At 33.4% G+C, this 26708-nt stretch overlaps 3 protein-coding genes across 3 annotated transcripts; 1 reads left to right on the forward strand and 2 right to left on the reverse strand.

Moving 5' to 3' along the window:
- Positions 1-7473: 7473 nt before the first annotated feature.
- LOC106668689 (ejaculatory bulb-specific protein 3-like) lies at positions 7474-12062 on the reverse strand. Its single transcript, XM_014397661.2, has 2 exons — positions 11860-12062; positions 7474-7779 (listed from the first exon to the last, which is right to left on the reverse strand). Exons 1-2 carry the CDS (start codon positions 12044-12046, stop codon positions 7583-7585), a joined length of 384 nt encoding a protein of 127 aa, XP_014253147.1. The 5' UTR covers positions 12047-12062; the 3' UTR covers positions 7474-7582.
- An 8265-nt stretch (positions 12063-20327) lies between these two features.
- Positions 20328-21007, forward strand: LOC106668594 (ejaculatory bulb-specific protein 3-like). The gene is made up of 2 exons (XM_014397491.2): positions 20328-20732; positions 20808-21007. The coding sequence occupies exons 1-2, from the start codon at positions 20546-20548 to the stop codon at positions 20897-20899; spliced, it is 279 nt and encodes a 92-aa protein (XP_014252977.1). The 5' UTR covers positions 20328-20545; the 3' UTR covers positions 20900-21007.
- A 4428-nt stretch (positions 21008-25435) lies between these two features.
- On the reverse strand, positions 25436-25975 carry LOC106668653 (ejaculatory bulb-specific protein 3-like). The gene is made up of 2 exons (XM_014397604.1): positions 25771-25975; positions 25436-25694 (listed from the first exon to the last, which is right to left on the reverse strand). The coding sequence occupies exons 1-2, from the start codon at positions 25961-25963 to the stop codon at positions 25498-25500; spliced, it is 390 nt and encodes a 129-aa protein (XP_014253090.1). The 5' UTR covers positions 25964-25975; the 3' UTR covers positions 25436-25497.
- Positions 25976-26708: the final 733 nt, after the last annotated feature.

Consider the following 26708-nt stretch of genomic DNA (forward strand, 5'->3'; position numbering starts at 1 on the left):
ACCTCTCTGTTTATTGTTGTTTTTGCGACGTTTTTCTAAATTTATTATAGATCTACTTTTTCGTCGTTATTTTTTACTCTTAAATGTACTATTTACTATATTCGTCCTCCTGGACGTACTTCCCTCATTCAAATGAACCTGTTAAAATTACTATATTCTAACCAAGATTTCTATCAAATTATTATTTTTGGATTATTTTGCCTTTTTTGTAACGTTGGTCATTGAAGTGCTTATAAGTTGAAGTAATATTTCAATTTTTCTCTTCGTTAGTAACAACACTTTCAATAATACCACAACTTAATTTGATTTGAGCTTATGAGGAGACTTTTTACTTTAATTATTTTATTAATTATGTTCGACTGTTTTTCCTGTGTTTAATAGGCTTCATATTTTTGTCAATTCGCTTCCGAATAGACCGTGTTCGCATGTTTTATTTTTTTCTTCACTAGAAACAACATTCGTTCATTTGTTTTTAGTTTTGAGAAGATTTTGATTTTCTTTTCTTAAAATTTTTATAGATTTCTTATTGGTCTACTTTTTTTCATCCTTTATTGTCCATCCCCAAAGTGCCTCTGGCTCTACAAATATGAATATGTTTGAACTATTTGGCCTATGTTAATGTAATGATAATTGTAAATTGTATTGCTTAGATATTTCCATTTTTCTCTTCTTTTCTTAATCTATTTCTGTATCCTCATATTCTCAGTTCATTACGCTTTATATTTTTGTTAGTTAGCTTTCATGTAGTTACATATTATGTTTACGTCTTTCTCTTCTCTCACAGCAATGAACCATTTGATTTGATTAAGCCTTTTTAGGTATTTAAAATTATCCCTTACCTGTGTTATTAACGGTATTGTAAAATTACAATACGTTGTATTTCATTTTTTTTCTTCTTTTATAACTCGCAGTTTGATTCGATTTTAGTTTTTTTAGTAGATTTTATAAATTGACTATTCCAATTATGTTTCTCTTATTTTCTGTGTTTATTATACTTTTATTTTCGTTGTATGTTTCGAGCAAACAGCACTTATAGGTTATATTTTTACTTTCCTCGTCATTAGTAAGTACATAATGTGCATGGTTTTATACAGCATGTAGACTTGCAATGCATTATACTTTATTTTGCAAATCGTTAGTAAATTCAGTTATTTTATTAGTTTTTAACTACTTCTCTACTTGATTTGACTATAATTTTTAGTACATTTTTGTAAATGTAATATTCTAATGACGTTTCTTATTATATTCTTTATATTTATTTTATAATGTTTTGTGTTTGTTAATTGGCATTCAAGAATGCCAATAAATGTCAAATTTCCATTTTTTCTTCATTAATAATTACACTTCTTTGCTTCATTATAGTTTTGGAGTTGATTTTGTAAAATTATTATTATTTGGTTATTGCTCTTTATTATTAATTGCGTACAAATAGATCACACTATGTATTTATATTTTTATATATTACATATATTTTATATATTTTTCATGTTATATATATTTTTTTTTCTTCTCGTTACTAAATCCAGTTATATTAAAAGTTTTCTCTTGTTTCAAGAACTTTGCTATATTTTAAAGTACAAATCATGAAGAAAATAGTGTGTTGACCTTTGATGTCAAACCGGGTCATTTTTTTTTAATACTTACCATTATTAAACGCTACAAAAATATTGATATTACATTTACAGTTTTATTTGTTATTAAATCTTGGGAAAAAAACGCAAAATTCTTAAATTTCTGTCACTAGACACACCCGAGTATCGAGACGTTCAACATGCCCAAGTTGAATAGCTCAGAAACTTTTAGGCAACTGAGTATTTTTAAACTTCTACTTTTTAAAGTTATAGAAAAAAATCTTTGTCCATTGATGTCTAATGTCAAACAGGGCAAATTTTAGAACTTTTTTTAAACGCAATTAATTATTAGGCTATTACTGGAATATTCGTATGTTTGTATTTTCACTTAATTTTGTAATTTTGTTAATAAAAATATTTGGATTGCACCGTCTGATTTTTTTTAAATTTTATTTAATTATTTATTTTTATTGGAAGCGTGGCCTCTTCAATTTCTGTCACTTGAAAAAGACCAAATGTTTAACAAAGCTAAGTCAACAGGACACACAAGAATAACACATCTACACGGAAAACAAACACTTTGAGCCCTGAAGATGATCTCAATAAAGATCGAAACGTTGGCACGATAAAGAAAATGTTTTACTAAAACCTACGTCACACCAGACCACATCTCACGATCTCCAAATAATCATCTCCCCAAATTTTAATCAACCGGTTATTTTTACATACAAATTTTGTAAACCGGTTTGTGCAACATCTTCGCACTTTACATTTTTCTTTTTGACGCCAGTGAATCAATTAAATTATTCAACCACAGTAACTAAATAGATTACAAATTCTTTAACTTTCAATTTCGAAATCGAAAAAAATATTACTGATAGCTCGTTATAATCTTAAAAGTTAACCATTTTTTTAATCAATTTTATAAGTTATAATGAAAATATTAAAAACTATTCTATTGATGTATAATATCAAACTTGGTAAAAATAATTTACATTTAATGTTTCTCTAATAAGATTATTAGGCTTTAATAATATAAAACTATTCTTGCTTTTTGAGGTAATTTTGATAAGAAGGCAATAATCTGATTCATAGACGGAATACATGACCTCTTACTTTAATTAATTTTAACTTAATTAATTTTTTAAGATTATTGTCTCGCTTGAGGAACTCAAGTATCGAGACGTCTAACTAAGTCGACTATCTCCCAAAATTTTAGTTAAATTAATATCTGTAATAAATCTTTAAAATTATCTTCTTCCATCATTTAGAATATATTTGAAGTGTAAATTCTGAAAGTCAATTTTTGTTTTTTGGAGTATTATTGTTAAGAAGGCAATAATCTTATTCATAAACAGGATACATGGCCTCTTAATTTAATTAATTTTAACTTAATTAATTTTTTAAGATTATTGTCTCGCTTGAGGAACTCAAGTATCGAGACGTCTAAGTCGACTATCTCCCAAAATTTTAGTTAAATTAATATCTGTAATAAATCTTCAAAATGATCTCTTCCTTCATTTAGAATATATTTCAATTAATTAAGGTTTTTAGTTGAGATAAAAAAGTCACTGGCACGAGCGGGATTCGAACCCACGACCTCCGGCTAGACACGCCGCTACTCTACCACTTGAGCTATCGTAAATTCGATCCACTCGGACACTAATTTCCCATCTCAACCTTACCTTTTGAATTTTCCCTCCTTTTTGCCATTTTTCAAATGTCGTATAATCTATTTGATTCTCGGCGATAAATGAAATGGTCACGGAGAATTTAGAATATAATCGACAAGTGTAAATTTTGAAAGTTAATTTTTGCAACGGCATCTTCTAACTTCCACCAGGCGATATCTCTTTTAGACGCCATTGAACCAATAAATTTTTTCTTGTGGCATTCTCCTGACATAAAACAATAGCTTAGTTGATTATTAATGAAAGGAGTCTATTTGTAAGTTAATTTTAAGTAGTAAGAGAAATTGTGAGAGTTTACATTTGTCAGCTTCGTAAATTTTATGTTGAGATCTTAGTTTCCTCTGACTATTTGGTGTAAGTGATTAATCGAAACGTGTAATTGAAGTCAAGCCTTTTTTTAATAAGTTCCAATAAGTACGTAGTACGCGCTGGAACTCACAACTGTTCCGCAATCTATCTAGTGAGGATCTTTGGAAATACCTGGAGCATTATGCTCCAATGACCTTCCAGGAACTTTGTCTTCGAGAGTCGGGCTCACCCACGTCGGCGTTGTGTCAGGGTGCATTGTCTTTAGAAAGCCGCAGACTTTTCTACCAGACTAACAGACCCGAAAATCGACGGGACAGACCGAATGGAAATACCGAATTTGGAACAAGCCAGACTTTTCCGATTCCACTGGGAATTCCCAATTATAATAGTTTATCAGGTGATTAAAATTTAAGACCCCTTTTTTTACCTGTCCCGACGAGGAGAGTTGACACGGAAAGCGTCTACTAAACGGATTACCCCCTGGCTTTTCGACCATAAAATTAACTGGAAGTTTCGCCCACTCCTCGGTCTACCTAAAAATCCGATCCGTTTGAAATTATTACTTTACAACTTCGCCGCGCTCGTAAATCATTTATCCACCTTAAATTAGAAAGGTGGTTTGTAAGTCGGTTTGAAAAATTTCCCGTCCTTCGGAATCCTTTGTTTTCTCAGTATAACGAAGTAAAAGGATAATTCAGTCTAGACTAAAAATAAGAACGATATAAATATTTTGGCCAGCAGGTCAATAACTTTTAAGAAGTGTAGTTTTGCAAAGATTTGGGAAAAGGGTTGAAGGAAAAACTTTTAAGTAACAAACAGCATTTTTTAAAGTTACAGATCTTATCAACAAATAGGAAAATGATTATTCGGAGGACCGCATCTGTGATGTAGGTTTCAGAAAAACATTTTCTTTATCGTGCCAACGTTTCGATCTTTATTGAGATCATCTTCAGGGCCTGGGATTTACAAACATTGTTTAAATTTAACAAATACATGTAGGATGTGGAAAATAGGTTCAAATAGGAAAATCATACCATAGTTGATTAAAAAAAGCTAAAATATGAGATACAGTAACTAAACACTAATAATGAATCAAAGATTGCTAATATTAAGACAAAACCGAAACAGTGGCTTTACTTTAAAAGTTCATACATGTTTTCAAGATGAACAATTGAAAAAAAATAATTGTTTAATAAATGAAATGTTACATATTTCTTTTTAGAATTTGAAGAAGAAACATTTTCAAATTTTGAAGGTTTATATAATTATTTGTCCAATTTTTCTTGTAAATAAATTTTTTTCTTATTACTTACAATAACCCATAGAGGTAGATAAAAAAATGTTTAAATCACTCCGTCTCTGGAGGATAATACAATAATTAAAAAATAAATTTAATAAAAGTACCTAATGAAGAAAACTAATACTAACATTATTATCAATTTAAGATAATATTGTTTTTATGACTTTTTTGTAAATTACCTCGTTCCTTCGCAATGAAATGGCCTTAGGCACCTAGCTGTAAATGTTTGCTAGATCAAATAACAGCTTAAAAATTTAATATTAATGTTTTGACAGAAATTGTTTTCACTACTGAAAAACATTAAAAAAGAAAGGATTCTTTTAATTTTTAATGAATTTTGAACCGTATCATTACAAAAATATTCTCTATATCTAAGTACAGCTTATTAACCTCCTTAAAATAATTTTAATGGTTTGACAATTTTTTCATCTAAAAAGGAAGGATTCGGTTAATTTTTTTATGAATGTTTGAAATGGTTCCCTAGGCATCCTAGGGAAAAATATCCTCTAGATTTAAAATACACCTTATTTTTTCAAACCCTTCAAATTTCAAAAATTCATTAACAATTACCAGACTTTTTTTTAGGTTAGTTAAAAAAATAAGATGTTATTTGATCTAGTTAATATTTTTTTCTAGGAGGCCTAAGATGATTAAATTAGATAGATTTAAAAAAAATTAATACTAGCTTTTGTACTAATTGTCTATAGTAAAAAATGTTTATGACAAAATATTAACATATTATTTTTGGGTTAGTTCAACTGGCTAATGAGATGTTATTTTAATAGTTTTGCTATTAACTATTGACAAGTATTAAAAAAGGAGGTGTTCAGTTAATTTTTAATGAATTTTCGAATTGAGCGTCTTATGTAAAAATATTCTCTAAATTAAACCTTCTTGAACTAACCTAAAAATTGTCCTGTAACTGTTCCTAGAAAATTTTAGATTTAAAAAAATGAATTTGTACAATGCGAGAAAATTTTAGATTAATGAAAGTATTTCTTCTCACTCAGTGTTTGTTTTCCGAGTAAAAATACTTTGATTGAATCTAAAATTGTCTAACATTGTACAAATTCGTTTGTTTAATCTAAAATTTTTAAGCATTGTATAAATTCTTAATATTTTTCCACATCCTATATGTATTTGTAAAATTCAAACAATATTTATAAATCCCCCCCCTTTAAGGCCCTGAAGATGATCTCAATAAAGATCGAAACGTTGGTACGGTATAGAAAATGTTTTTCTAATACGTCACACCAGACCGCATCTCACGATATCCAAATAATCATTAACTAACGGTCACGAAACACCACACATTAAATTTACCTTTTTGCAAATTGAATTCACTCTTTCAATTTAAATTCGCCACCAATCTTTTATTTGAAACCCAAATTCCTTTTCTTTCTTTACTTCAACCAGTTAAGAACAAAAGATCGTCATAAACGCTGATTTTTGAACATTTTAACGAAATGATTTTATGGTTAATGGTCAATGGTTAAAAGTTGATCTTTGATATAGTTTTTTAATTAAATAAAATTTTTTGCAAATAAAATTCACACTTTTACAAATTAAATTTACCGTTTTGCAAATAAAATTCACACTTTTACAAATTAAATTTACCGTTTTGCAAATTAAATTCACTCTTTTCAATTTAAATTCGCCACCAGGAGGGATTTTTTTATTTGAAACTCAAATTCCTTGTCTTTCTTTAATTCAACCAGTTAAGAACAAAACATCGTTAAGTAACTATCAACGCTGATTTTTTGAACATTTTAACGAAATGATTTTATAACAAATAAAAGTTGACCTTTGATATAGTTTTTTTAAAATTAAATACACTGTTTTGTAAGTAAAATTCATACTTTTACAAATAAAATTTACCGTTTTGCAAATTGAATTCACTTTTTTCTAATTCAAATTCGCCCTTTTGCCCAACTCTTTTTACTATATATATGTACATATTTATATCTATTGTAATATTATATTTATCTATTTCTACATATATATTGTATTTAAAAATCATCCAATAATGTTAGTGTGTTATGAAGAAATCAATCTGTAATGATAGAGTAGAAATTATTAAAAGCAATCGAACATCACGTATTAAAAGTCACGTTTTTCTGAAACGATTGTCAATATTTTCCCATTTTTTCATAACATCGGATGGATTTATGAATCTGCAAATTAAAATGTAGGCTACCGTTTGAAAATTCTTACTAATTAACGTTATTCGACTTTTTTTTTAATGTTGTACATATATTTTATATATACTATGTAGTAATTAGAAATACAACATTTCATTTCATTACAACATACAACAGGAAGTAGAAAGAGTGAATTTAATTTGAAATATCTATAACTTCTAAGTTACATATTAAACGTATGTTATTATAATTATTATATTCATGTAAAGAAACCAGTACTAAACATTCCATAATATTGTTTCTAGCTTTAAAATTATCTACCATAATTGGCTTATTTGATAGAAATCATACAATATATTACAATATATATATTATATATTAATTAAATATATTACGATATATCAAACAATAGGTGAAAATTTTGTTTCAAATGAAAAACGTGTTTTGTTAAATATAGTTTTAATTTACAATACAATTAAACGTCGAAAAAGCGATAAAACATTAAATTATACTTTTATTATTTATAGATATACATGTATATAGATATTGAGGGACTTGCAATGTTAAAAATCAATTTTCCTTCTTTGAGTGTTTCTTGACTTTCGGGTTCTTCTTCCTGTACACGCCGTCGGGGTCGTAAAGCTCCTCAAGTTTTTCGAAGTCTTTCGGCTTCTTCTCGACTATGAAATTGATAACTTTTTCGCTTCCTTCCTTCTGTTTTTTGGAACATTTTGCACAGTTGGTGGCAAGTGCGTCCGGCAGGGATGCTGTCAAGAAAAGGAATACATTTAAAATTAATCACTTGGAATTATTATTTATTTATTTTATTTATTTTTTTTTTTTTTTCGTCCGGCTAGCTGCCTGGGCTATTGCCGGCACCTCGCATTTCTTCCACCTCACGTTTTAAAAATTTATTTATTTATATATTTTATTTATTTATTTTTTTAAAACTTAGCTTTTCTGTAGGAAGTCTGGTGATCTTTCTAGTTGTGTTCTGGGAGGTTATTTCTATATTTTTAGCTCTCCCACACGGCTCTGAAAACTATCTCATTCACTAACATTCAGTCCTAGCCTAGCCTATATGCGGGTTTTAGAGTACTCGATATTCCTCTGAAGACCCGCCCTCGTTCACGCTAATAAATACATCCATACATTACGTACAATTAAAATTACAATTAATCTAAAATATTAACCTAGGTTGGTGGGTTTATGGGGTCCTTGATATTCCACCATAGACCCACCCATGCATACACTACTATCGCACTAATAAATGCATTCACTCAAACAGTAACCGATCATTCTAAATTTACAAATAGAAAAAATGCGGAACCATTGCGCATTTAATATTACAACAGTGCCTCCGCCCATTCACTCTAAAAGATATTATAGCCTAATACTAACCTAAAAAGTGGGTCTGTGGAGTACTCGATATTCCTGCACGACTCACCCATACACTCTCACTTTCGCGCCAATAAATACATTCATTCTACCCAAAACACACAAAGAGATATCTATCCTAGTTTGGTGGGACTGTGGGGTACTCGATATTCCTGCACGACTCACCCATACACTCTCACTTTCGCGCCAATAAATACATTCATTCTACCCAAAACACACAAAGAGATATCTATCCTAGTTTGGTGGGACTGTGGGGTACTCGATATTCCGACCACTACACACCCATACACTCACACATTCTCGCCAATAAATACACTCACTTCAGGAAGGGAAAATGAAACCACGCGTGGAGAAGCATTAAAGGCGACCATATGCATTTATTTGCTTCAGATATCCGATTACTTTCTTGCTGTTGTCATTGCTGTGTTGTGAAACCTCTTTCAAACTCGAGGAAAGGCCAGACTTTGTTCTGTGCGGCGCCAATAGTTCGCATTCAGTTAGTAAATGCTTAACAGTTATTTGTGCGCCGCACAATGGGCATCTCCGTGGACTTTTTCTCGCCAAGAGATGACCATGCGTCAGTCTAGTGTGGCCTATTCGCAGTCGGGTCAACATTATTCTCTCTGTTTTGCTCATACTATCCATGGTCCACGGTTTGACCGACTGTTTTAGTTCTTTTAATTTGTCGGTCATTTTGTCCCAGTGGGTCTGCCAATCTTTCCAACAAAGATTTTTCATATATTTTTTGACGTCCGCTGGGCTCACGGGAGTTTCCGGGTCATGTGGCATTATCGCTGCTCGTTTGGCAGCTTGATCGGCATTTTTTTTACCTTCTATGCCTACATGGCCCGGTATCCAGGCAATAACTACCTCTTTTCTTTGTTCGTGTACTTCCCTGATTTTCTCTTGCATTGCCTGGATTAGTGGGTCCATGGTGAAGATATTACGGATGGCTAAGACCGCACTGAGTGAGTCGGTGCATATGATATATTGGTTGCACTCAATGTGTTCAGTTTCACTCAGCGCGGATGATATGCGGTCAACTTTGCGGTAAAGATACTTGCAGCCTTTGGGAGAGGAATTGTTTTAGCGTATTTTTCCCAGCATACTGCGCTGCCGACCCCCTCACTGACCCTCGAACCGTGGAATTATTATTAAAACGTGTTTGAGAATTTAAAGTTTGGTAGTTGATATACTGGTCTGGTTAAGGCGGCTGGTCAGGGTTATAAGCTGGGAGAGGCACAAACCCAAAACAAAAGATGGCCAAACGTGACCAGATAAACTGATCAGAAACGAGACAATAATAAAGTTTACTAGATTTTAAATGTTATAATCCAAATTGTCATCATTGAATCGGATATCAACAAACCTTTGTGACTACGTCCTTTTGTATCTAATTTCTCCCATTGTTTGGAAAAACTCGAGTAGTAATTTTTCATAAAACGAGTTAAAAATATTGGACATACTTGTGCTAGTCTTTGACAGAAAAGCTAACGTTTTATTTACAACAAATATCTTACTGAATAAAATTTTAAATAATTGATTAAACTATACATCCACGAGTCCTACTTTTAACTTGTTCATGCAACAGTTTTTAAGTTGATATTTCAAATTGTGATATTTTTAACTAATGATAATGACCATTTGTGATATAGCAATTATAATCATAATTAAATAGTACATGATAAGAATATTTATACATTATGACGGTCCATTTCTTATAATTTTGACCACTTATTCTGACTTTATTTTTTTTTAAATTAAATTGTACTTCATTTTTTGACCTTATCTCTGTAAAATAAGGAATACATTGAGTAAAATGTGTAATGAATCAGTCATTGTATATTGTTTTACATAAAAAATTTTTAAGTCCGATTTAGACGATATTATGCTTCAAAATTCCAAATTTGTCATAGTTTTCGAACCATTTAACCATTTTAATATATTGTAATTCTCTCTCTACAAACAAAACTAAAAAACTGTAATTTCAAAATTTTTCAAAATTCCAAACAAAAATTATACTATGGAAAAATGAACCAAAACACATTCCCATCTACTGTGATTATTAATTAAGGTTTTTAGTTGAGATGAAAAAAAGTTAATGGCACGAGAGGGATTCGAACCCACGACCTTCGGCTAGATACGCCGCTGCTCTACCACCTGAGCCATCGTGACCTCGATCCACTCGGACATGAACTCCCCATCTCAACCCCACCTTATGAGTTTTCCCTCCTTTTGCCATTTTCAAATGTCGTGTAATCGGTTTGGATTCTCGAATTCAATTGTCGTCGAGAATGCAAACCGATTACACATTTGAAAAATGGCAAAAATAGGGAAAACTCATAAGGTGGGGTTGAGATGGGGAGTTGATGTCCGAGTGGATCGAGGTCACGATAGCTCAGGTGGTAGAGCAGTGGCGTATCTAGCCGAAAGTCGTGGGTTCGAATCCCTCTCGTGCCGTTAACTTTTTTTCATCTCAACTAAAAACCTTAATTAATTGTAAAGTATTAATTGGTCAAGCGGACCACGAAATTAGTGAATTTACTGTGATTATGTTAATGATGTAAAAACTTTGACTAGACTAAATTACATAATCAAAAATTGCTATTAATATATAACAACAATCTACCGAAATGGATACACGTTTTTTAAATTTATGAATATTAGAAACTTGGGCTAGTTTTGATCAAAATTATAAATAAATTGTAAATGCTCATTTAATGTATTTTAACTGCCGGTCTACATATTTCGATAAAACCTTAAAAATTTCACATTTTATCAGACAATTGAAAATTTCTTATTGCAATAAAAAAAAATCGAAATATTCAAGCCGTGACTAATATTATGATATTTGAAGAATTTACTGTTCAAGATTTAAAAAAATTAAATCCATTAGAGTTCGTGGTCCGATTTACCAAATAACTTTTTTCAATTAATTAATCTTTATGTCAGGTATAGGTTGAGATAAAAAAAAAATGGCAAAAAAGGAGGGAAAATTCGAAAGGTAGGTTGAGATGAGGTTTTTTTTTTTTTTTTTTATTTTTTTAAAAATCATTTGTAAGGCAGGGCCGCTGGATTCGAACCCGGGACCTTTACCTTTAGAATGATGAGCGCCGTGTCAACGCCTAACCGTTGCGGCCACCTACGCCCCTGAGGTGGAGAGTTGGTGTTACAGTGGATCAAAGTCACGATAGCTCAAGTGGTAGAGCAGAGGCGTATTTAGCCGAAGGTCGTGGGTTCGAATCCCGCTCGTGACACCGACTTTTTTATTTCAACCAATACCTTATTTAAAGATTAATTTAAAACAAAATACTCTCTCCGTATGTTTTCTCTTCATCTTTGCAGTTTATTAGACTTTTAACAGAAAGCATTAGTTATAATTATCTATTCGGTGGTTAAATCTTAAAAAATCCACCTTACTGTTTTATCAAATATAAAAATTGTCTTACCTTTCAGCTCCTTTCCATCAGGAGGGCACCGGCCGGCGTTGGTGAGGCATTGGAAGTATTTTTTGTACAGCCTTTCGTTGTTGAGGACCACGTCCAAATCGATGTTGTCGTACTTGGTCGTATACTTTTCAGCCGCAAAGGCGACGACGAGGGCCGAAAGGAAGAAAATAGACACTACACACTTCATTTCGATCTGTTGATCAACTGCGATTAACAACAAGTGAAATCTCCCTTTTATACCGTCTTCCTTAACGCTCCGTTTAACAGCCTTCAGAATACGAATTAGATTTTTAGTTTTTTCTTTTTGCATTTTAATAAGTTTCTGCTGTTATTGACTTGATAAATGATCGTTTGGGCTTTTTTTTCTCTACGTGCGTACCAAGGCAGCCATTACAAACAGCGGAAAACTACAAAACCTTAAGGCTTTTCCAGGTTTTTTTAAAAGTAAAACTGACTTTGATATATAGATAACATGCTTTATTTACATTAAAGCGGAGCATTTCATATTATACAATATTTAAAGCATTTTACAGCATGGATGGTATCCGTCTGCCGGAAGTTGATTGTTCTTTTACAGGCGTGCAAAAAATAAAAATAAACTGTATAATAATAGTAACAATAGATAACTATAAATAAAACCTAAATTATATATACGAGCTGATTTTAGGTACAACAAATAAAAAAATTGTTTCGATGTTGTATTCGTACCTATTTTGCCAGGCATGACGTGCAGTGTGCCAGACCTTTCGACCTCTCAATATCCAAGATATTTAACAGATCAAGGAACTGAGACCTGGAAAGCGTTTTAGACCATAGACACAGGATACGGAGCTCTTACAAGATAGGACACTGGGCAACAAAATGAAAAATATCTTCTCTAACTCTTACGTTACAGAGCGCACACAAACAATTTCCGTCGTCTTCCTTCCATGTCACAGAATTGAGGAAAACTTCCTCGCATCTAAGTTTAAGTAGCAATCGAAGAGTTGGAAGTCTCATAGAACCACTATTTTGAACGTTTAGATTAAAATTTATTTATTAAATTTATCTCAACTGAAAACCTTAATTAATTGTAATATGAAGTATACCTTCACTAAAGCTCTCCGTGGCCTTTTCATTTGTCGCCGAGAATCAAATTGATCACACGACATTTGAAAAATGGCAAAAATGAGGGAAAAGTAAAAAAAAGGTATGGTTGAGATGGGGTATACTTCCTTTTAAACTTATTCAATTCACTAATTTCGTGGTCCGCTGGACCAATTAATATATTATAATTAATTAAGGCTTTTAGTTGAGATAAAAAGTCAATGGCACGAGCGGGATTCGAACCCACGATCTTCGGCTTGATACGCAATCCGATTACACGACATTTGAAAAATGGCAAAAAGGAGGGAAAATTCAAAAGGTGGGGTTGAGATGGGAAGTTGATGTCCGAACGGATCGAGGTCACGATAGCTCAGGTGGTAGAGCAGCGGCGTATTTAGCCGAAGGTCGTGGGTTCGAATCCCGCTCGTGCCATTGACTTTTTTATCTCAACTGAAAACCTTAATTAATTGTAATATATTAATTGGTCAAGCGGACCACGAAACTAGTGAATTGTTTAGATTAAAAGTTGCTTTATAATGGTCTAGAGTAAGGAAAACTGAATTTTTGGTGTATATTGGATGTCATGGTTCAAAGTTTAATTTCAAAATGGAGGATATTTGAATCAACGAATTTACTGATGTATTTAAATTCATGAAACTAATCAATAATCGTTTTATCGGAAGGGATCCCTTCGATACTATTTTCTAACATTAAAAAAAAAGATAATATCCTAATTTATTGATTGTAGCTGTAAGAGTAATATTTGGAGATAGCACAGACAAGATGTTGATGTTCATTTGTCAAGGTCTAACTATCAACTGTGAAATGTCTCATTGTCTCGATTGTGTCAAAAGTTCAACAACCGGCGGATGAGCACGATTAATTGGCATAATCGTAGGTATTCACATGAATGGAAGTTTTAAAATGATGTGTGGTGTTTAGTGACCGTTAGTTAATGATTATGTGGAGATCGTGAGATGCGGTCTGGTGTGACTTTTGTTTTTGAAATGCAGGCCCTGAAGATGATCTCAATAAAGATCGAAACGTTGGCACGATAAAGAAAATTGTTTTCTAAAATCTACGTCACACCATACCGTAGTCACGATCTCCAAATAATCATTAACTAACTGTCACTAAACACCACACATTTCTACACGAGAATAACGAAGGACATGGGATTCTATGAATAGATTTCAACTATATATGGACACCAAGCAAAGAGTATTCTGAAGGACATCGCCATCATTCAAAAGAAACTTGCATCACCTATCAATCAGAGAACGTTTTGTTGAAATGCAGGCAATGCAAGGCCCTGAAGATGATCTCAATAAAGATCGAAACGTAGGCACGATAAAGAAAACGTTTTTCTAAAACATACGTCACACCATATAAGTTTTAAAAAGAGTTTTCAATTTGTCATACGTTAAAATAAAGTTCCACGTTATTACCTAAACCTCCAGGAGCGGTCTATTATTGTCGCTCTAGCAAGGACAATAATACAATTAAAGGGTATTATTAAATAAGCCGAAGGAAGTCATCTTTCCGATTGTACTCAGTATAAATTGGACTTTTCCACGTGGGTCAGAACCCCGGTGACATCCGGAACACGATGTGCTCATCTTTTTGTTATGTTCATGCTTTCCTTTTGCGTCGCTGCCGCCGTCACGGTTGAAACACAGACAGGTACGGCAACTTAGCCATAGACGCGGTTCTCAGAAATCAAAGAATGTACAGGATCTATTTGAACTGCCTGATCGACTGGTTGAAATGTACTCCCGAGGCCAGAGTTAAATAACACACACAGCTGTTATTTTATATATATATATATTTTTTTTTAATTTTTAGACATTCTCCCTGAAGCGCTTTGAACCGCTTGTTCCAAATGAACCGACAGGCTGAGGAAAAAGGCGAATAAGGTATTAAGTACCTCATTGAAGATTAACATCAAAGATGACGTCAAACTGGAAAAACATTACGACTCTAACGGAACCTTAAAAAAAGAACTATAAGAAGGAAGCTGAAAATTTGGGGATAGAAATGTTCAAAATAAATTAATTACTGTAAAAAAGTCATATATTTGTCATATCTAAACCAGTTACTAATCGAGATATTTAACATCGTTTCATCAACGTATCAAGAGTGTCGATAGGTGGCCCTCGGAGGACCCGACTCGTAGAAGACGGGTTATCCTCTATTAAGGATAAGCTATGCGACGTTGACACAGAATTACGTCGAAAGTCAGTGACACTAATGACCTCACCCTGGCATGGGTCACTAGAAGGAGCAACGAAAAGGTTGTCATGTTGGCCAAAAAGGGAGACAACATGGACTCTATGGGCCCAGAACCCTACTGTAGTCTAGCAGCCTGCCAAAAAGAGTATACATCTTAAAATGGATCCTTAATGAGTCTAAAACCTGGTGGAACAATACAACAGGTGTGAGAAACGCAAAGAGATTCATAGAAGGACCATACGCAAAACTTACAAAAGAATTACTGGAAGGCAACCGCAACCGAACCAGGATTCTGGTTGGATTCCTGACGGGGGCACTGCCACTTATGAAAGCACATACACCAGACAGGAGTACAGACAGAAGAAAGATACTGCCAGGAAGAGGAGGAGACCGCAGAACACGTTTTATGTTTCTGTGAAGGTCTATGCAGGTTCTTGCCACTAGGACAGGAAAAACCACAAGCAAGATCCTACACTAAGGAGCCGCTGGTAAGGCTATGAAGGTCGATTAACACCTGAAGCTGGCCAGTGAGTTATAAAAAACAGGGGTGCAAAATAGATCTATTCAGGACGAGGTGCAGAAAGCCTTGTGGCCATCTATTACATCCCTATCCCTATTCCTAAGGTCGACGCGGTACTCAGTATTCGAGTACCTCTTACACAACACATTCATGATAATAAATACAATCACTCTCAATATACACAATAGGAAGCACAAAACAAGATTCATTTACAAAGATTTTTACTTTCAAATACTCGCTGCCGTACTCAGTTACAATTCTAATGTCTGGTGGCCTTCCTACACGCTCACGATATGGAGCCAAGGAATGGCACCTTTCGATTAAAAGGTACATATCGAGGAACCTTCCTATACAACACCAAATATAACTTTCTTTCAACTAGGACAAGAAAAACCACTAGCAATATCCTACACCAAGGAACCGCTGGCAAAGCTGTGGAGGCTGGTTAAGCTGGCCAGTGAGTTATCAATAACAGAGGAGCACAATAGATCTATTCAGGTCGAGGTGAAGTAGGCCTTGTGGCCGCCTCTTTTATCCCTATCCCTACTTTTGAAAAAACACCCAACAAAAAAGTGTCCGGCATGTAGAAGAAATATTCCTTGGTATGTCCCACCTAATTGAAGGGTACAACGTCTTGGCTCCATATAGAGAGCGCGTAGGAATGCAACCCGATATGTGAATTGTGCTTGAGTGGGGCAGGGAGTCCTGTATATCGATTCTTGGAGGAAAAAGGGCTGTTTTATTGTATATAGTACTGATAGTTTTGTGTAGTGTTGGTAGTTAGTACTGGTGAGTATTGGAGTGAATGTGTAGAGAGAGAGAGGGTACTCCACCACTCTGACTGAGTGAATGATATGTAAATATGAAAGAATTTAAGAGTGACAGTGAGTGAATTGGAGACTGATTCCGATGGGTGCTGAAATGACCTAGCTGTGAGCTCTCTTCCAACTCATCCAACTAGTTGTGTTTATGGTTTCTTTTTTAATCGATTCACACATATTCTCTGACCGTGTTTAATGGTACCTCACAATTCATGTATATTATAAAAGGATCCGTACCTGAAATAAAGATATATCGTACACACAGGATCTAACCTGAATGCGAAGGTGATTTTCTCTCTAAGGCTACGCGCATAGTGCATATAGGCTGTACAAAGCAATTAGCTTGTACGGGAGATTTTTAATCGCTAACCTCACTTCTTTCTTCAACAATGGCTTTTATCAAAAAGTCAAAAAATCGATATTGAAAGGCGCTTTTCGGAAACATTGGCGATTTCCGCTGTGACGTCTATAGGTTCAAGACGGTTATTGCTGGTTCGAGGTGAGAATTGGCTCTAAATTTTCAGACAACAAGCCTATCAAGGTCGGCATTCCCCAAGGGAGTATCCTAGGACCATTTCTCTACACAGTTTATCCGTTGAAATACCTATACACCGTACACCCACATCACAACCTTCGCGGACGACATCACAATCCTCTCCTCACATATTGACCCTATCCTTGCAGCAAAAACAGCCCAAGATCACCTAGACTTAATTACTCGGTGGCGCAGACTTACACAGGACACGCACATAAAGCAAAACGACAAGAAATCAACCGATGACACGGACAATTCAAACCCAAATCCGCAATGGGTATCACAAAAAATTAACGATAAATAAGGCATTAAATAGACCGATTTGAACTTACAGAGTCGACCAGTGGGATTTAGCCAAGTAAGCCAATATCCAAAGAATCAAATCCTTTCAATCAAAAGTCCTCCGTCGCATCCTCATCGGTCCCTTCTACGTCACTAACCAAATCATTCGTAAAGAACTAGCATATCATTCATGACGGACATGATTCGAACTCGATTCCTTAACTTCCACACCAATTTACTAGCTCAAACCCTCTCTTCAACGTTCGAACAATCCTCCACGCCGATTAAAAAGACATTGGCCTAGTTACCTCCTAACACAACCCTAAAGGAATCAACCACAATCCTAAACACTGAGAGTTCCAGCAATGGCTGGTTTCTCTCCCCATCCATTTTATTTTGTAAATTGTAAACAAATTTTGTAATTTGTAAGTATGTCGGGTTCGAATGCAGGGCCGCTGGATTCGAACCAAGTACCTTTACCATACCTGATGTGTACCTGATGAGCGCCGTGTCAACGCATAAACAGTTGCGGCCACCGACGCCCCCCATCCATTGTTAAATGTATAAATATTTTTTTCAATTAATTAATCTTTATGTAAGGTATTGGTTGAAATGAAAAAAATAGTGTCATAAGCTGGATTAGAACCCACGACCTTCGGCTAGATACGCCGCTCCTCTACCACTTGAGCTATCGTGACTTCGATTCACTCGGACCCCAACTTCCCATCTCAACCTACCTTTCGAATTTTCTCCCCTTAATTGTAATTGGAATTGTATAAATATTGTATAAAAATCAATAAAGAAATAATAATAAAAAGAATTCTTACGAAATCGTTAAAAATGCGACGATTGCAACAGTGAGGTTTCAAGTTATCTGTGAAAGTTAATAAAATTATTTGTCAGAATTTCAAAGGTACGATGATAGCAGATAGCAGGGTTTGCTACAATCTATAATTATGTAAATCTAAAATTTCAATAAAAATTGACGTCAATATAATATCGTTAAAGTTCGCAATTTGTCTGCTAAAAAATCATCTTATAAGCTTATACCAGACCATGAATTTGGATTCCGAACAAAACATTCAAAAATAGACCAAATTCACCGAATAAGAGATGTAATAGAAAAGTCACTTAAAAGAAAACTAATTTGTTCTGCTATCTTCCTTAATATTTTTGACAAGTACTGGCATATGTGTGTAGTACGTGCATACTACAACTGTCTACTAGACTGACCGACACTTTCCTTGATATATACTCCTGATTTCCAAAAATGATTGATGTAAAAAATGGAACGTTTTCTTATATCTTCTAAGATCACAAGGTGTGTAAAAAAATAAATGAACCAAAAATGTAGAAATAGGTTCGATAGGCTAAAATTTGTACATAAAATTTTAAAAATAAAAAATGTACCATATTCCATGTCTCATCATCGATGGAGCTATTATAACATACAACGATACGTTTAGTCATCTGAAAATGACACTAGATTCCAAGCTGGGTCATGCAACAGCACTTGAAATACGATGTACATACCTTACCTAAACCTCTGTATACATGCTGTACTGTATACATTTTCAAGAGGATGCTAAAAATATAGGATATGGGATCACCTATTTTAATGAAACTTTTTGGTGATACAAGAAAGCAATATGTGCATATATATAAATAGAGTCGATTCATTTTGGTTTTAAAAGGGAAGAAAAATAATAAAAAATAATATATTAAATGATATCAAATGTACAAACATAAACAAATTTCAAGTAAATTAGGCATAAAAATTGTTTTTGAAAAAAAAAATGATTCGAGATCGTTTTAGGCATTGAGACTAAAATTGGACTGGATCAGCCAGGGGCAAATTTATTCTAGGATGTGGACCCTAGCATACAAAAAAATTAAATAATTTACAAAACCATTTTAAAATATGATTTTCTTCCTATGTTGTGTATGAAGAATTTTATGTAAGTCGATTTGTTTTTTACCTAGATGGATAAAATAATAAACAAGATTATATTAAGCGGGACTATATATATAAAAAGTTATAAAACCCAAAAGACGCTTCCAGTAAATAGTCCAAAATATTTTTTGAAAACGCGATTCAAATTGGTTTGAGCACCCATTAAAGTCCTTAAATACGAATTTTTAATATCAAACCAAAAAAAGACATTTTTTGCCTGTATTTTGTTTTTCTCAGATATCTGGTGATAACTTTAAAAATGTATGTACTTATTACTCTTCTTATCACGGTATTACGACCGATGGAAAGCTGCCTTTTTCTATTTTCAGAGTACATGAACAGCCTTTGGTTTTTATGTTATATAAGCGAAGACGAAATCAACACAAACACCTCAAACGTTTTATTTTATATCTCCGAATTTGATTTTTGAGGCCCGGTTCGTGGCATTGGGTGTAGTTTATATGCATCTAACTTTCTGTAAAGTGTCCGGTATTTCGATGAAGTAAAATTATTTTAGGAAGCTATGCTATTTTAAAAGACTCAGAAGAGCATATGACCCGCCACTCAATTCATTGCAACCACCGATACCATTATCATATCATAATCCAGAGTTAAAACTTAAAATTAAACATGAAGTTACAATCGTTAATTTTCTTAATATTAAACTATTTCCAAGCGTATTTTAACTTTTACAGCGTAAAATGCAACCCTTTCCATATGAGTCTGCCAGTTTCTGCATATTTTTTTTAATAAAAATTATAAATTCATAGCAAAGTTATAGAAACTGCTCAGTTTACATAATTTTCTAAGAAAAAATGAACTTTTGTTTTATAATTTTTCCTTCGTTTTTGTGAAAAGGAACAATGTTCAATAAAAAGTAGTGTTTTTCAAAAATTAAATTACGTTAGTTTGCTGTATATTTGAGCTAATAAAATTTTTGAAAATAAAAAATATTGATGTCCTTTCTAGGAAGGTTTAGATTGGAATAAAAAATATAACATTTGAGTTAAAAAGTGTTACATTTGCTTTGGAAAAGGTTTCAACTTATGTGTAAAGGGTTACACGTGACTTTTAAAAGGTTTCACGTGACTTGGGAATGCTATAGATAGATAAAGCTGATTGTAAAGGATGGAAAAATTGGCTAAGGCCACTTGGGAAAATGAAAGATCGTATCAAGGGACAACCTTGTCGCATTCGTCCGCTTTATATATAAAAACAATGGTGGAGATGAACTCTTTAGTCAGAAATCAACAATCATGGATTTCAAATGTTCTGTGTCCTTTTGTGTCGTTCTGTGCTTTGTAGTCGGCCACGGTGCTGAGATGAACACGATGTACAACGTCGACATGCACGAGATCCTGCGGAACCAGAGGCTTTACAAAAACTACTTCGACTGTCTCACAAACGAGAGGAAATGCAGACACGACGGAAAACAACTCAAAGGTACCATCATACAAAATTCATTTTTATTTTATTACTGGGTTTTTGTTTTGTTTTTAAATATTTGTTTGTATTTAGAGACGTATTGCCAGACGAGTTGTTCACGAGTGCGCACAATGCAGCGAAAAACAGAGAAAAGTCTCAGAGAGAGTAAACAAGTACCTCACTGAAAACAAGACAGAAAAGGAGGCCAAAGAGCTGCAAAAACTGTAAATTATTGTATTTTTTGACGCAAATATCAGCAGATTTTAAATATATTTTATCCTACACAAACAAAACAGTGAACCATTCAATTTATCCTTCACCTTTTTCCTTCGCTTTTGTGGAAGAAAGAATGAGCAGAATTCAGCAGGATGTACAATCTTTCAGAATGAGAAATGTAATATTTAAATGTTGACAACACATGAATTTTGGAATAACATGTGTTTTGTTTTTAGCATTCCCTGAACCACATGTCAAAATTATATAGGTAAAACCATTTACATATGAAGTATGATTACATAAAATATGACAACTTCTCATAAATAAATAAATCTCCTCAAATGTTCTCAGCAAGTTATGTGTTGTAAATAGGACAAGATCAACCTAATTATTTCTAGTAATTAGATCATAAAATTATTTTTCATTATTTAGAGCTCGTGAGTTGCTGCGGGAGCTGCGACTGAATTTACATGGGTCTGTTCCCTAATTGATGCTGTGTTTATCTCTGTTGATAAGTTGTCTGTTCTAAAAAGTTACATTTATGTTTATTGTGGTCTATGTTTAATATTTTTGGATTGTTGAAATCGATGTTGTGTTGGGGTTCAAAATGGTGGGTAGCCAGTAGTAGAATTTTTTTGGGGGGTTTTCTGCAATCATAGATATGTTGTTTTACCCTCTTATGAGATAATGGGATATAATTCCGATGTATATTGCCGGGCAATTTATACAATTGATTTGGCAAATTACATCAGACTCATTTGTCTCAGATTTTGGTGGGATCTTCGATTTTGGAAAAAAGGGTGTGAATAGTTCTATAGTTTTTGAAGGCTTTGATTAAACCTAAACAATTTATATTTTGTATAAATTTATTCATATCTTATATGTATTTATATAATTTAAACATGTTTATAAATCCCAGGCCCAGAAGATGGTCGCAAAAGATTGAAACGTAGAAAAATGTTTTTTTTTTAACCAACATCACACCAGACCGCATCCACCATCTCTAAATAATCATGGTAACTAAATGTCACACATTATTTTTTATGTGACCGACGCTTAATTAATAAAAGAGTATTAAACTCCTCAATTAGCATCTCTCAGCAAGATTGTTTTGTAAATAGGTCAAGATTAACTGGATTATTTCTCGTAATTATCACCTACAATTATTTTTTCTGTCAGGTTTTTTCTATTAAAATATTGCAGTTTATAATAATTAAGAACTGGGAAGATTCAGAAAAACAAATAAATGCATGAAAAATATCGAAACAGCTTGCAAGCTTATATAAATTTCATAAAGAATGTGTCAACATTACATATCCCTATTGTGAAGTACGAAAATTGAAAAAAAAAGATCATCAAAAATGGGCCAAAATGGAGGAAGGGGGTGGACATCTTCCGTGGGACACCCTGTACATAGGGTGTCATTTTTAGATGACCCGGCTGAATTTCTCTCGAACAGATAGCGTCATCGATAAAACAAACAAAAATGTGCAATATTTTTTGCCTCAACTTAAATTTTTACTGCTTTTTAAAAATATTTGTTGTCAGGATACTACAGAACCAGTACAACTTTGAAATTCTAAATGAGATGGTACTTTTTCACCGAGTGATTTTAACGACGTTTGATACCAAAAACAATAGCGCAGTCAGATTTTAAATTGGCCAAGGAAAAGCAAAGTTATGGCACAGAATGTGAAAGCAAATATCTTAATGTCGTTTTTATTTTTATTTTCATTTGCTATTTTGTTGCCTCGATTTTACGAATTTCTTGGATGATGTTGATGGGTCTGCTAGAAGTGGTTAAGCACTTTTTTCTTAATAAATGGGATTATTTTTGAAAAAAGGTATTCTACATGTTTCGAACATCTCTGTGTTCCTGTTTGTTATTCTTGATGTTCGGAATATGAAGAATGCCTTTTTTTTAATGCAACCGTTCATTAACAAAAAAGCGTACTCCTGCTACCCATCAACATCATCCCAAGAAATTCATAAATATTTTTAATAAACTGGTTCTTAATTTTTTCTCTGCTTTGTGAATGATTGTTTTGATATTGTTTACACAAGTGGTCTTATTGGATTTAGACAACATGAAAAGCATTAAATCTACAATTCAACTTTTGTTAACCTCCATGATCTTTAACGATATGTACGATACTATCATTGAAAATGGCGAAATTGCTTGTCTGCAGTCGAGTTGTACTCCTAGAAAAAACCTAATATGAGGTGATTTGGATCCGTTGAGGGGCCATCAAGAAACCGGTCATATCATTTTGATAAAGAACTAAACATTTTGTTGTATGTTCTCGAAAATCCACTCTTCTCCCTTCGAAATACTGGAAAGATTTTGGATTTTTGAATGAACTAGATTAGAGATGTCCTCAAACCATACAATATTACAACCATATCGCTCTCATCTTGCTGGAACACTGATTATGATATACGGTTAATGTTATAAGAAAATATTCTACCAGTGGACCGATGAATCCAAGTTCGCCACAAGTCGTATTTTCAATCTGTGGAATTGAACGTGGGCACTGGAAAACCCCTGAATTGTTTATAGCATAAATGTTTAGGGTGGACTCCTGTGAAATCAGTTGATTATTTTTATACTATATGTTATATTTCTATCAAACCAATTTAAATGGAGCTCAGTTCCTGAATTTTCTCCGAGAGGATTTACCAACATTGCTTGAAGTTGTTCCACTGCTGGTACGCCAAAGACTGATATTGCAGTTTGACGGGTGCCCCGTACACAATTCGTTGCAAACAGAAAATGACCTATTTAAAAACAAAGCACTGAATTTTTATAAAAATTAACAAAGAAATGACATCTCAAAAAATTATAATAAAAACGATATTTCTTTTCACATTCTGTGCCATAACTTTGTTATTTTTTACCCGATTCAAAATCCGATTGCACCAACGTTTTCGGTGTAAAACGTCCTTTAAAAAATTGGGTAAAAAGTATACTTCTCATGTAAAATTTAAAAGTTGTACTGAACAAATATGTAAAAAAAGCAGTAAAAATTTAAAACTAGACTAACAAATATTCTTTTTGTACGAGGGTATTTCAACTTCGACTTTATATAAACGTTCGGGTGCCGGTGTTTTTGAAAAAAGCCCACATGTAAGTAAGTCGGATTTGAAGGCAAGGCCGGTGGATTCGAACCCGGGACATTTACCTTACAGTGATGAACGCAGTGTCAACGTCTAAACCATTGCGGCTCTCCTTTTTTTTCTTTTTTTGATAACTTTATATATTCCAGAGAAATTTAGCCGAGACGAAAAAGGCCAACCCTTAAATATATTAACAGTTTTCAAGCTTATATTTATTATATTTATTTTTATCCTAGTTAAAAATACAAATCGTCTGATATTTAATTGCCTTGAAATACACAACAAAGGCTAAAAACAGAAACTTGTAAGTTAAGAAATTATTCCACATAATAATTTTTTGTTTTTGACAAACTTACATGTTACACAGCAGCCCAAAGTGGGGTAAGTGAAAAATTGAGAAAAACGATTTAAATTCATGGAAACATACGCTAAAAATCATATTCGTGCAGCATTTTATCCGCCACTCGATTTTGGATTCAATTCACTGCAATCGATATATGGTTCCCTATAAAATATTATATCATATTTCTAAGTCGAACATAAAACTAAGACTAACAAAGAATAATTAATTGAAAGAAACCTGGTCAATTGACCACTAAACATAAATGCATAAAACTAAGGTTGAACTTACAAGTACAGAGGTTTATTAGGAGTACTTCATCATCATTAATTTTTATTATTTCACATCAATTTTAAACATATTCTTGTTTATCGAAGGTGCATTTTCTTTTTTGTTAATTTATTAGCAGACTTGTGTAATTTTAGTATTGTACTACATGTCAGTTAGATGTTTTTCTATAAGAACTATAATTTTTAGTTGTATTTTAAAATAAACACTTTCTCTGAACCTGCTCAATCCTTAATTATTATAAACTGCAATATTTTAGTAGAAAAAACCTCACAGAAAAAATGTGATAATTACGAGAAATAATCCAGTTAATCTTGACCTATTTACAAAACAATCTTGCTGAGAGATGCAGTGTTATTAATTAAGCTGATCAGGTTTTTAAAAAACATGGAAATGAAACAACCAGTTTTTTTGCTAGTATAGTATATTTCGGGACTCCCACGTCCCCTCATCAGAGACAACAGTTTATTCTTCTGGTTTGTCCCACTATAATTGATTGTAAAAAAAAAGTAGTATTATTTTATGTAAGCATCCTTCATATATAAACGGATTAATTTCTATTTTTTACCTATGTAATTTCTGTATGTTGTTCAGTGAATATTAAAAACAAAACACTCGTTATTCCGAAATTCAAATGTTGCCTACATTTAAACATTGACATTTCTCATTCTGAAAGATGGAATATCCTGCTGAATGCTGCTCATTCTTTCTTCCATAAAAGCGAAGGAAAAAGGGAAAGAAAAAAATAAATTGTACACGGTTTTGTTTATGTAGGATAAAATATATTTAAAATCTGCTGATATACGTAAAAAAAACAATAATTTAGAGTTTGATTCCAAGCTCTTTGGCCTCCTTTTCGTACTTCTTCCTGTACACACCTTCCGGGTCGTAAAGTTTTTCCAAAACTTTGAAATCTTCGGACTTGTTTTCAATGAGGTGCTTGATCACCTTCTCTGAACCTTTTCTCTGTTTTTCGCTGCATTTTGCGCACCCAGTGGCCAACGCGTCCGGCAGAGCTTCTATAAATACAAACAATTGTTAAAACAAAAAAATACAGAGTGATAAAATAATCAGGATTTTTTTTTCAAATGGTACCTTTGAGCTCTTTTCCGTCGGGCGTGCATTTCCCCTGGTTTCTGAGACAGTCGAAGTAGTTTTTGTAAAGCCTCTGGTTCCGCAAGATCTCGTCCAAGTCGATGTTGTCGTACTTGGTCGTGTACTTCTCAGCACCGTGGGCTTCCACAAAACACAGAACGACACAAAAGAACACAGAACATTTGAAATCCATGATGGTTGATGTCCGACTGAAGAGGTGAACTCCACCTACGTTTATATATACTCAGCGGACGCATGCGACAAGGTTGTCCCTTGATACGATCTTTCATTTCTCCGGGTGGCCTTAGCCAATTTTCCACTCTTAACAATCGGCTTTATTTAGTATTAAGAAAATTAACGATTTCTTTAACTTCATATTTAATTTTAGGTTGCAGCGAATTGAATACAAAAACGAGTGGTGGTGCAAATGCCCCAGGAATATGCTTTTCCGAACCTTTTAACATAGCATAGTTTCCTGAAGTGATTTGTTCCATGAATCCAATTTGATTTTCACAATTTTTTACTTAACCCACTTTTCGATATGTACGATGTATGTCAAAAGAATGCATATATAGAATAATTTCTTAGCTTACATACAATTTCGAAAATAATAATCACTTTTCCGTCGAAGAGAATTTCAAACTGGTGATAATGTGTGGTGTTTAGTGACAGTTAACCAATGATTATTTGGAGTTCGTGAGATGCGGTCTGGTGTGACGTAGGTTTTAGAAAAACATTTTCTTTATCGTGCCAACGTTTCGATCTTTATTGAGATCATCTTCAGAGCTCGAAGTGTTTGTTTTCTGTGTAGATGTGTCATTCTTGTGTGTCGTATTGAGAGTGCCCAATGGTGATAATATTAAAACAAGTCTACCCATTCATAGGATTTGTAAAGTACTCAAAACGCTCTAATATACCTAAATGACCTAAAGTGACCT

This window comes from Cimex lectularius, unplaced genomic scaffold (assembly GCF_000648675.2).
Source record: "Cimex lectularius strain Harlan isolate CLEC.00 unplaced genomic scaffold, Clec_2.1 scaffold111, whole genome shotgun sequence".
NCBI classification, from domain to species: domain Eukaryota; kingdom Metazoa; phylum Arthropoda; class Insecta; order Hemiptera; family Cimicidae; genus Cimex; species Cimex lectularius.

What these genes read in the sequence shown, in the direction of transcription:
- LOC106668689 (XM_014397661.2), bottom strand. Translation starts at nt 12,046, where the DNA reads ATGAAGTGTGTAGTGTCTATTTTCTTCCTTTCGGCCCTCGTCGTCGCC. An exon ending in TGATGGAAAGGAGCTGAAAG is followed by an intron (nt 7,780 to 11,859) that starts GTAAGACAATTT and finishes TTTTCTTGACAG; the next exon opens with CATCCCTGCCGGACGCACTT.
- LOC106668594 (XM_014397491.2), top strand. Translation starts at nt 20,546, where the DNA reads ATGGATTTCAAATGTTCTGTGTCCTTTTGTGTCGTTCTGTGCTTTGTA. An exon ending in CGACGGAAAACAACTCAAAG is followed by an intron (nt 20,733 to 20,807) that starts GTACCATCATAC and finishes GTTTGTATTTAG; the next exon opens with AGACGTATTGCCAGACGAGT.
- LOC106668653 (XM_014397604.1), bottom strand. Translation starts at nt 25,963, where the DNA reads ATGGATTTCAAATGTTCTGTGTTCTTTTGTGTCGTTCTGTGTTTTGTG. An exon ending in CGACGGAAAAGAGCTCAAAG is followed by an intron (nt 25,695 to 25,770) that starts GTACCATTTGAA and finishes TTGTATTTATAG; the next exon opens with AAGCTCTGCCGGACGCGTTG.